This window comes from Medicago sativa, chromosome 7 (genome assembly GCF_051527215.1).
Source record: "Medicago sativa cultivar Bolivia chromosome 7, Bolivia_mono, whole genome shotgun sequence".
NCBI lineage: Eukaryota > Viridiplantae > Streptophyta > Magnoliopsida > Fabales > Fabaceae > Medicago > Medicago sativa.
This window is the reverse complement of record NC_140755.1, coordinates 12,594,489-12,606,649: the sequence shown is the minus strand read 5'-3', so window position 1 is coordinate 12,606,649 and position 12,161 is coordinate 12,594,489. Positions and strand designations below refer to the sequence as shown.

Genomic DNA, 12,161 nt, shown 5'->3' with positions numbered 1-12,161 from the left:
TGGGGAGGATCGAAAAGGGCGTTGATGGTCGGATTTAGGCAAGTGTACCAAATCATTTACCGAGTAATAAGGTGATAATAGAGTATCGTATCCACATGGATTGTCGTTCCAACTAGGCAATTTGCGTTACTTATTTAAGAACAATGAAAATAAATGAAAGCAATAAAATAAAATAAAATAAAAAAGGCGTAAAAGGGTTTTACAATTTAGTCTGTTTGCAGCAGAGCAAGAGTTTAAGAGTTAACATGGTTTTTTATTACATAATGTTAGCGGTAGTTATGATTATTTGAATCCCCTCCATTGATTTGTTGGAATTAATTAATGGTCAAGCATTATTTAGTTTTTAGCGTCTTCTATCTAAATGATGAGTTCGTGGGGTTTTACTACCTACAAGCTGTCAAGTTGCACCCACTCATCACATGGGTTTGTACGTGTCGAATCTTACTCTCTCAGAAGTTTGGGTTCATAACCCTTCAATTGTTAATTGCAACCTTCCAATGGAGTTTCTACGCGTTTCAGTGTTTAGGGTCGTCAATCCTATAGAGAGTTACACTTACGCACGTAAAGGTATGTGTAGGTTCTTACTTTCTCATAGGTATTTGAATCAACAAAGAATATTAGGGTTCCTAAACTCTCAATGTCCTAAAGGTACCATTTTCTTTTGAATCTTAGAGGGACATCAACAAATTCTCCCTCTCGATAGTTCTACAAACGGACAACCTTATCTCGTCTACCTTACCAAGGATGAAAGAAGAATAAAGTTACTATGATTATTTAAGTCATGAAGTCATTGTGTTTCCCTAATTACTGTTAATCGTTATCTTAGGTACTTCCTGATTCGGGTAGGTTTTCACCAATATCAAGTATGTCACCAGACCCGGGGCGTGTGTCCCCAAAACAACAAAAGGCTATTTTTTTTCACGCTCGGCATGCACGGGGAACCTGAGGCGGGGAGCAAAATTGCTTCCTGAACGCCCCAATGTACAAAGTGTATGACCTTGTGTGTGGGGCGCATGAACCAATAAAGTTTTTCCTTACTTTCCTATTTCTTCAAGTGTTTTCGTTAGGGCCTTGTTGAAAATATAAACAATCTGCGGCAACGACACCAAAAACTTTATGACTAAATTTGGTAAATAAGGTACCAAACCGTTTCCAATTAAGAAAGTAATAAGTAAACTCGTCTCCATATGAATTGTGATTTTGATGAGGCAATTAGCTACCCAATTGAAGCAGTAAATTGGGGTGGGTGGGGGGTTGCATGTTTGATTTGATTGCAATTGGTTTGAATTGCATAAATATAAAGGGGGGTTTGAATCAGATGATTAGTGATAATTAGGATTCTTCGAGTCACCTCTACCTATTTATGGGATTAATGCTAATACGATTGTTAATTGTGAACTAAATATTTTATTTGAGTTGTTAAGTTTGTGAGATATTATCCCTCCATATGTCAAGTTGTTCCTCATCAACCTTAAGATCATACGTTAAATAAGGTAAAGGGTCATCAATCCTCTAGGGTTGCGTTAAATATGATTAGGTTTTTTTTTTAGAACGACCTTCTCCACAATATTCTTCCGATCCCCATCCTTTGATTTTCCATTTAATTTTCTACACTTATCAACAAGAATAAGGTAGTGCAACTCCTCAACAAGATTAATTTTCAAAGGAAAATCATCAAGAAGAATAGGGTAGTGCAACTCCTCAACAAGAATAATCTTCTTCTCATCCTTTATTTCAGAAAAAAAAAAATTATCTAGTAACCGAGGCTCACACAATTAAATGTGAAGTAAGGTGTCTAGGGTTCGAACCCCGGCCCCTGCATAAATTATGCAATGTCTCTACCAACTGAGTTGAGCTCACGGGGACACAAATTCGTATTCTAAATAGAACTATCAAAGGAAAATAATTTCAGCACTTAATTATTATCATATGAATAAGGATTTCCCCCAAACCATTTTTAAAATAGAAAATTTCATTCATCAAAGTACTAGAATTGATATTACATTTTTTTTTTTAAAATTTAGAATGGATATTACATAATACGTCTACTTATATTGTGACCATATGTATTTTTTTTTTTTTTTTAAGGGTTGTGACCATATGTATTTCTCAACAAAGTTATACAAATCTAAAAATTTTGCTTGCCCTCATAAGTCTGACCAAATTGCCAATTCGAAGGAGCAACGAACGGAAAACCCAAAGTCTTTCCATCACTCGTGGTAACAAGAAATGACAAGCTTTGTCCTACCAAATTCACTCCAGTGTCCCAATTTTGTCCCCAATTGTGTGACATCGAAATCCAACCGGTCGTCTTAGACCCTCTAACACGAACATGAGAAACATCACCAGCATTGGCAACATTAAACACCAAGACAATCAAAAAATAAGGATTTCCATTGAGTTCAAACCTAACACCCCCACTTTTAACACATGGAACACGTTTATACTTAACTGGGATGATACCAGCTTTGTAATATGCAATAGAGGTGAACATTTTATAACTTAGGTCAAAGTGTTTTAGTGGGGGATTACACCAATTTTCAGAGGGCTTGTTGTAATTTGGAGGACAAAAATTTGTTGCAGTCACTGTGATTGGTCCTGCATCTTTTATGCACCATTGAGGGTCGTTTACACAAATTATTTGAAAACATGCACCACAAGTAAATCCATTATTGAATAGAGCAGTGCTTAAGGCTGTGGTCTCAAGTCCATATCCTTGTTTGAAGAGATCACCATAACCACAAGCCCCCTCTGCATAATTAAATACCATACATTATATCATAATATGAACAAAGAAAAAAATTAATTAAAAATGATTTTTCTTAATTTTGTGTGGGACTCAATTTTTTCGGGATAAATGGAAATCATGCATAGTTGTGATCTCAAATTCAAATGAATATTAGACAACTTATATATTAATTTTAAAATATCAATTAACTTTAAAGAAAAATTAAAATATGAGTCGTCTGATCTTTATCTATCTAAGACTTACATATCATAAAAAATAACTTGGCAAGAAGAAGGAAAACTTACGCATGGTTGCAGCACCAGAGGCGTCACCATAAAAGGTTGCATGAGCATCGTACCAATTTAAGTCAATGCCATTTGACATGGCTTGTACGAGGAGCATCATTAAAAAGGTGAAAGGAACCAAAGAGTGAGATAAAGCCATGACTAAGGTAAAACACACAGAAAGGGATAAAATTGTAGGTTAGACTTCGGAAATTGGATGATTGATGCATCAATGGGGTGGTATTTAAAGACATTGTAATGTACCATTGAGGACGTCAAGATTAATTTAGATAAGATTGAAGTCAATATATGTTATGAAATGGAAGGCTAATTTTCATGAGTAACGTCCTATAATAATTATTACATTTATTTTGTAAAAATAAAAATAATTATTATTTATGGAGAAAAAGAACAAATCTCCATCTCAAATTATAACTTTTTGTGAAAAAGTTTGTCATTAAATTATATGTCATTTTATAATATTATTAAAATATTATTTTTTCCATTTTAAAACAAGTGATCTAGTTGACTGTTTCACAAATGACAATGCAAAATTTTGACATTTATAAAACTTGATATTTTAAAAATATTTGTCAAGACATATACAACATCTTAAACGCCATCATTTATATTTATATAATAGTAAAAAAAATATGGTCAAAGTAGGTTATATGAATAATACACGATCAAACTAGATCACTTAGGATTAAATATGTATTTAGTCCCTACAAAATAATGAGTTTTCAAGTTTAGTTCCTATAAAATTATGATAGTAATTTTAGTCCTTCATAATATTGTATTTTGTAAGAATAGTCCCTATTTTAAAACAAAAATTACAAAATATGGATACCTTTAGTCTTCCAAAATAGTCCCTATAAAATACAAATAGGGACTAAAAGTTTTGTAGGGACTAAACTTGAAAGCTTATAATTTTATAAGGACTAAAAAATATATTTAACCCATATATTTATGGGTTAAATATATTTTTTGTCCTTATAAATACTCTAACTTTTTTGTTTTACTCCCCCTAAAAACACTTTCTTTAAATTTTAGCCCCCAAAAGTCTTTTGTCCACACTTTTGGTCCTCCGCTTTTAAGTCAGATCATGTGTACCCTTTAAATTTTGAATGAGTTTTTGCATGAATGTTTAGAATATTATAATAATCTCTTCCAAAACAAAATAGAACTTTTAACTCAAACATAAATTAAATATGAATTTTTTAGGGTCAAAAGCATAAAAATTAATATTTAATCATGTTTTGTTAATATTATAATAATTTTTCCCAAAAAAATAGAATTTTTATCAAAACTTGAATTAAATATGAATTTTTATACTTTTGGCAGTTAAAATTCATATTTAATTCATGTTTTGTTCAAAAATTATAAATAAAAAAAATAGGGTTTTTTTTTATAATATTTTACACATTTTGACATAATTTCATTAAAAAAATACAAAGGCTACACATGAGCTGACTTAAAAATAGAGATCAAAAGTGGTGATTGAAATTTTTATAGGGACTAAAAGTCGTAGGAAAATTTTAGAGGGACTAGGAGGAAATTTTGATATATTTATAGGGACCAAAAACATAGTTAACCCTTTAATTTATTTCTAATTATTGTTCATGTTTAAAATGGTAATGTGCTATTTTTTTTCTAATTGGATATTGTCTACTTGTAACTCCACATATTAATCTCTCCAAATGGTCGGAGCGCAATGTGTGGCAAAACTCTCTCTTAAGAGATATTATACTATTTCATTCTCATGGATTTATTCGAACTCATAATATTAGATTAAGTTGAATGAGATCTCTTATCATATCATCAATGTGCTCTTGAGTGTAATATGCTATATGAGTTTTAAAAAAAATAGTAAATATTAAAAGTTAATATTCTTACTTAAAAAGATGATTTTCAAGAGTTAATAAACATTATTTCAAAAAAAAAAAGAGTTAATAAACATATGATTTTTTTCATTCAAAAAAATATGATTTTTTTGTTAAATAAATACATTAATAGAATATCCGAAAAAGATTAAATAAATTATTAAATGAATACATTTATATAATATTGTTGAGACAAAATCCTTATTTGATGTTTTAAAGATTACAAACATATTATATTTATTTAATCTTGTTATCTACTAATTCATTTTGTGAGAATTTGTTTCATGAGAACAATCTGAGAACGTTCTGGCAAATACGATGAAAATGAAACAGTACATCAAAAGTGAACAAGTCTGCACAGCAAGAAAGCATGGCAAAATAGCATTTAATAAATGTCTCTTGGGCCTTAGGAAAAGGGTTCGACCCATTTGGATCCAAGAAGCCCATTAAAGAATAAATGCACATGGCTTAAAGCATGACATCACTAAAACAAAGGACAATGACATCATCTGCATTGGGCAACAAGTTATACAGCTCATAACAGCTGGTTATCTCATGCGCAAGCAAGCAACAGTGCTGTAAAAGCCAGGCTATTCATACAGAACATTCTGAGAACGTTCTGGCTATTTTAAAGAAGAAAAGAGAAATCAATTGAGTCTTTGGACAGCTATCAAAAACGTGTCCAACAGCTCTATTTTCTCCCTTGATCACCAAGACACTCCTCACCTATAAATACAAGGGCCTTTGAAGGTTATAAGCAAGAGTTTTGCAAGCTAATATCTCTCTAAGTGAAAATCATCACTACAAACAAAGCTCTTCGCAAACAAAGCAAATTCCAAGCTCTCTCACTATATCACTTGGATCTTCTCTTTTGAATTTGCTATTGTAAAACTCAAACTACGAGTTGAGTATTTTATTTGATCCACACAAATCTCATTATACAAAGTGTGTTGTATTCTTCTCAAGTCTATTGGGCTTAATAGTTTGAGGTAGAAAATTCCAACCTTTCTTTTGCTAGTGCGCAAAGAATTGTAGAAGCCTGCTGAGGTTGATAATACAGGTGTAACGGACTGATCTGGTGTGATCAAGATCTTATAGTGTTAGTCAGAAGTTTCTGTTAGCAAGAAAACTATAGTGGATAATCTCACACGAGGTGTGGGGACTGGAAGTAGCCGGGTTTGGTGAACCAGGATAACTCTCCTGTGTTATTCTTCTTTCTCTCTCTCTCTCTTTATTTAAAGTTACACAACACACACACTTTATCACACTTACATTAATCTCCAGAACATTCTGGTCCAAGATAAAACATTTACTTAAATATTTAACTAAGGTTTAAAATCAGCATATAATAGTGTTTTATCATTCTGTCATCATTCTCCAGAACATTCTAGTCTTTGTTAAAATAAACTTATATTTTAACTTAACATCATTTTTCTCATTCTGCTTATAATCATTCTTTAGAACATTCTGTTTTGATTAAATTGTTATATACTCTAAACTTGTTGAACTAACGTACACCAAGAACATTCTTGAGTATATAAATCCAAACTTAACTTTCAGGAATAATTTTTAAAAGGGTCACAATTCAAACCCCCCCTTTCTTGTGACGTTTATTGCTACTTCAATTGGCATCAGAGCCCGGGCTCTACAAAAACACCTAACAAGTGTTGGAGGAAAAGATTCAGGAAGAAGGCAATGTTAAAAGAAAAGTATATACCAGAAGGTCTATCATGCACAAGACCACCATTCTTCAATGGAAAGAACTATTATTTCTGGAAAGGAAAAATGGAACTATTCCTCAGATCCCAAGATGTGGATATGTGGAAAATAATCACAAATGGGAATCATGTACCCATGACAACTGATGCAACAACAAAGGTGGAAACCATTACACCAGAAGCATCATGGTCAAAAGAAGATAAAGAAAAAATACTCCTAAACTCTAAAGCTCGACTCTTTCTATCATGCGCACTAAGCATGGAAGAAAGTGAAAGAGTTGATGAATGTGATACTGCAAAAAAGGTTTGGGACACTCTAAAAATCCATCATGAAGGAACTAGTCACGTAAAAGAAACAAGAATAGACATTGGTGTAAGAAAATTTGAAATCTTTGAAATGAACGAAGATGAGAACATTGATGAAATGTACTCCAGATTCACATCCATTGTGAATGAATTAAGATCACTTGGAAAAACTTATACCACTCATGATCGGATAAGAAAAATATTAAGATGTCTTCCAAGCACATGGAGACCCATGGTAACTGCAATCACACAAGCTAAAGACTTAAACTCTTTAGCCCTTGAAGATCTCATTGGATCATTAAAGGCTCATGAGACGTTACTTCAAGATGATAAACCATCAAGGAAAGGAAAGATGGTTGCTCTCAAAGCATCTCAAAGCGAACAAGAAGATGCCATTACACAAAGCGAAGGAATCAAAGAATCCAATGAAGAAGAAAACATCCAAGGAGAAGCAGAAGACGAACTAGCTCTCATCACAAAGAAGATTCAAAGAATGATGAGAAGAAGAGATCAGATAAAGAAATACTTTCCTAACAAGAAAGACAACTCAAAAGGAGAAATTGACAAAAGTCAAGTAACCTGCTTCGGATGCAACAAACTAGGGCATTACAAAAATGAATGTCCATTAAACAAGAAGACTCAGAAGAAATCTCCCTACTCAAAATCGATGTTTACATGGGATGATCTTGAAGAACCAAAAGATGAAGACACTGAAGCCAACATGGTTCTAATGGCGAATTCAGAAAACGAAGAGGTAATTCTTTTTGACCAACCTCAAGTATACAAAGAGTTAGAAAATAAATTTGATAGTCTTCTATTTGATTCAAATTTTTTAACAAACAAATGTCACTCTTTACAAAAAGAAATTTCTGATTTAAAGGAAGAAAAAGAAAAGCTTCAAACTTTGAATAATGATCAAAAGAAAAATATTCAAAGTTTACAAGATTCTTATTTTCAAGCAACTGAAAAAATAAAAGCCTTTGGAAAAACCAAACTTCCTGAAAACTCTAGGAATGAAAATATTGTTCTTAAAAGAGAAGTCAAAGAACTTAGAAATGATCTTTCACAGTTTATAAAATCAACAGAAACATTTCAAAAAATTGTAGGTTCACAAATGGCAGAATTTGACAAAACTGGTTTAGGTTTTAATCAAATTTATGAAAAGTGTCTTATACCACAAAAATTAAAATGTTCATTCTGTAAGAAACAAGGACATCATGAATCTATTTGTTTTCATAAAAAGAGAAAACAAGAAATAAAAATAGATCAGACTATCTCAGAACATTCTCAAGAACATTCTTCTTCAGTAAAAAGAAAAGAATGCTCATATTGCAAAAGATTAGGTCATCTAGAAGTAAACTGTTTTCTCAAGATTAAACACCTTGAGATTTGTGAAGCTAACCAAAAAGGACCCACATCTTCATGGGTACCTAAGGAACCACTAACTCAAAATGCAGGGATCCTCACAAGATGCAAGAACAAAGCCATGGTACTTGGACAGTGGCTGTTCTAGACACATGACTGGGGATAAACAATGCTTCATCTCCTTCGTAAAAAAGGAAGGAGGTCTAGTAACCTTTGGAAATAATGACAAAGGACAAATTAAAGGTAAAGGTATAATTGGTAAGAAAGACTCTGCAAAAATTGAGGATGTTCAATATGTTGAAGGTTTAAAACACAATCTATTAAGCATAAGTCAATTATGTGATAGTGGATTTGAAGTTGTTTTTAAACCTAACATATGTATAGTAAAACATACATCCTCAGGTAAGATTTTCTTTACTGCATCTAGAAAGAAAAACCTATATGCTTTATACTTAGATGATATTCCAGCTGAAACCTGTTTTATGACTCTTGAAAAAGATAAATGGATTTGGCACAAAAGAGCTGGACATATAAGTATGAAAACTATTTCAAAAATATCTAAACTGGATCTTGTAAGAGGACTTCCAAAAATTGATTTTGAAAAAGATAGGATATGCGAAGCTTGTACAAGAGGTAAACAAGTTAAAAGCAGTTTTAAAACAAATGATTTTATTTCAACCAAAAGACCTCTTGAACTACTTCACATAGATCTATTTGGTCCTGTTAGAACCGCCAGTTTAAGTGGAAAACAATATGGTTTTGTTATTGTTGATGATTTTTCCAGATATACTTGGGTTCTATTTTTAAAACATAAAGATGAAGCATTTGAAGCATTCAAAACTTTTTGTACATTAGTTCAAAATGAAAAAGAATCCAAAATCATTTCAGTAAGAAGTGATCATGGAGGAGAATTTGAAAATGCATTCTTTAAAGACTTCTTTGATGAAAAAGGAATTTTTCATAACTTCTCATGTGCAAGAACTCCACAACAAAATGGAGTTGTTGAAAGAAAAAATAGAACTCTTCAGGAAATGGCAAGAACAATGCTAAATGAGTCCAACGTAGAAAAATACTTTTGGGCTGAAGCTATAAATACTTCTTGCTATATCATAAACAGGGTTTCAATTAGAAAAATTCTAAACAAAACCCCATATGAACTCTGGAAAAATATAAAACCTAACATTTCATATTTCCACATTTTTGGATGTTATTGTTATATTTTAAATGATAAAGAAAATCTAGGAAAGTTTGATTCAAAATCAGATAAAGGAATATTTTTGGGATATGCAACAAATTCCAAAGGATATAGAATTTATAATTTGAAAAATCAAACCATGGAAATTAGCATGCATGTTATTTTTGATGAGTTCGATGATTTAATAATCAACAAAGAAGATGAAGAAGAAATCTCTCAAAAGGAAGATGATAACATTCAAGAACATTCTCCACAAGTTCTTCCAAGAAGCTGGAGAACCATTGGTGATCACCCTCCTGAACAAATCATTGGAGATACATCTGATGGAATAAGAACAAGACGATCATTCATAAATAATGATGTCAACATGGCAATGATCTCTCACATTGAACCAAAGAACATACAAGAAGCAATATGTGAAGAATCATGGGTAAAAGCCATGGAAGAAGAACTCTCTCAATTTGAGAAAAATGAAGTATGGAACCTTGTTCCTAAACCTCAAAATCAATCCATCATTGGAACAAGATGGGTATTTAGAAATAAACTAAATGAAGAAGGAAAAGTTATCAGAAATAAAGCTAGATTGGTAGCACAAGGGTATAATCAACAAGAAGGTATTGATTACGATGAAACTTTTGCTCCGGTAGCCAGGTTAGAAGCAATTAGAATTCTTCTTGCATATGCATCTCATAAAAATATTAAGTTATTTCAAATGGATGTCAAAAGTGCCTTTTTAAATGGATTTTTAAATGAGGAAGTTTATGTTCATCAACCTCCTGGTTTTGAGAACGCAAATAAACCTAATCATGTGTTTAAACTCACAAAAGCACTATATGGTCTCAAACAAGCTCCTCGAGCTTGGTATGAAAGGTTAAGTACATTCTTAATCAAAAATAATTTTTCTAGAGGAAAAATAGATACAACTCTTTTTAGAAAAGATGACAACACAAATTTTTTAATTGTTCAAATTTATGTTGATGACATTATATTTGGTTCAACAAATGAAAAAATGTGCGATGATTTTTCCAATCTCATGCAAAGTGAATTTGAAATGAGTATGATGGGAGAATTAAGATTCTTTCTTGGCTTACAAATTAAGCAAGAATCAAATGGCATTTTTATTTGTCAAGAAAAATATATAAAAGATCTTCTCAAAAAATATAAAATGAATGAAGCCAAAATAATGGCAACTCCCATGCATCCAACATCTAACCTAGATAAAGATGAAAATGGAAAAACTATTTCTGAAAAAGAATACAGAGGAATGATTGGATCTCTGTTGTACTTAACTGCCAGTAGACCAGATATTGTTTTTGCTGTTGGTTTATGTGCACGTTTTCAAACTTCTCCAAGAGAATCCCATTTAACTGCTGTAAAAAGAATTTTTAGATACCTAGTAGGTACTACTGATCTTGGCCTTTGGTATAGCAAAGGTTCTTGTTTTGATCTTATAGCATACTGTGATGCTGACTATGCTGGAGACAAAATAGAAAGAAAAAGCACAAGTGGAGCATGTCAGTTTCTTGGGAATGCACTTATAAGTTGGTCATGCAGAAAGCAAAACACTATTGCTCTGTCAACTACAGAAGCAGAATATGTGTCAGCAGCCAACTGTTGTTCTCAAGTTCTTTGGATTAAAAATCAACTTGAGGATTTCTCTATAAGGTACACAAATATTCCAGTATTTTGTGACAATACAAGTGCAATAAATTTATCAAAGAATCCCATTCAACATTCAAGATCAAAACATATTGAAATTAAACATCATTTCATTAGAGATCATGTTAATAAAAAGGAACTTGAATTAATTTTTGTTGATACAAAAAATCAATTAGCTGATATCTTTACTAAACCTTTAGTTGAGGATCACTTTAACTTTATTAAAGAAAAATTACACATTATTCAAAATCCTTGCAAAAGGTCCAAATAGGAAGAGTCTTCTCTTCATCAGAATGTTCTAAAAACATTCTTGAAAGAAACACCCTCCAAGACAGACTTGTGGGACACGTCTCAACCATGTCCTTTCAAAATAGTTTCTTCTATTTAACCTAGTCTCTAGGTAGAAAAGAAATTACCAATATCAAGAAAAATTACAACTCATTAATGCTCTTGTTCCCTCTCTCATCATTAAACCACTAAAAGTCACTTCTCACCTTTTTCCCTCTCCCAAAACCGGTTTCTACTTTCTCTCTCTAAAACTTCCCACTCTCTTCTTTCTCTGAACCGTCTCATCTTCTTCTCTCAAACCACCACCGTACACTACTTCCTTCACCTCACATGGCTCGAACCAAAGGTGCCGGAAGCACTAACCCTGACAACTCATCTCCGCTTTCACCATCTCCAACTCGTTCTCCTTCTCCACCGTCTCCTCCGACGAAACCACCGTCATCCCCCACATCACCACGTTTTGATTTAACTCCACCACCAACCAACGAAACTACTCCATTCGAAACTCCACCACAATCTCCGCTCAAAAACACTGTTGAACAAACCATGCAAGATGGTTATCTCACCACCGAAACCACACCAGAAAAAACTCCATCGAAGAATGATGAAGAACTTCCTTTCATCCCTGACCCAGAATCTTTCCATCCACTTGCGATGGTTGTGTATGTTGAACCACAACCAACATTTGTCAACCTCAATCTCAACCCACCAACAGAAGCGGTTGAAGAACAACAA

General features: G+C 32.6%; 1 protein-coding gene and 1 pseudogene across 1 annotated transcript; one reads left to right on the top strand and one right to left on the bottom strand.

The window, feature by feature from the left end:
• Positions 1-1,928: 1,928 nt before the first annotated feature.
• On the bottom strand, positions 1,929-3,204 carry LOC146904339 (expansin-A23-like). The gene is made up of 2 exons (XM_085725632.1): positions 3,034-3,204; positions 1,929-2,751 (listed from the first exon to the last, which is right to left on the bottom strand). Exons 1-2 carry the CDS (start codon positions 3,170-3,172, stop codon positions 2,129-2,131), a joined length of 762 nt encoding a protein of 253 aa, XP_085581758.1. The 5' UTR covers positions 3,173-3,204; the 3' UTR covers positions 1,929-2,128.
• A 3,386-nt stretch (positions 3,205-6,590) lies between these two features.
• On the top strand, positions 6,591-8,450 carry LOC146904338 (uncharacterized; annotated as a pseudogene).
• The last annotated feature ends 3,711 nt before the right edge of the window (positions 8,451-12,161 follow it).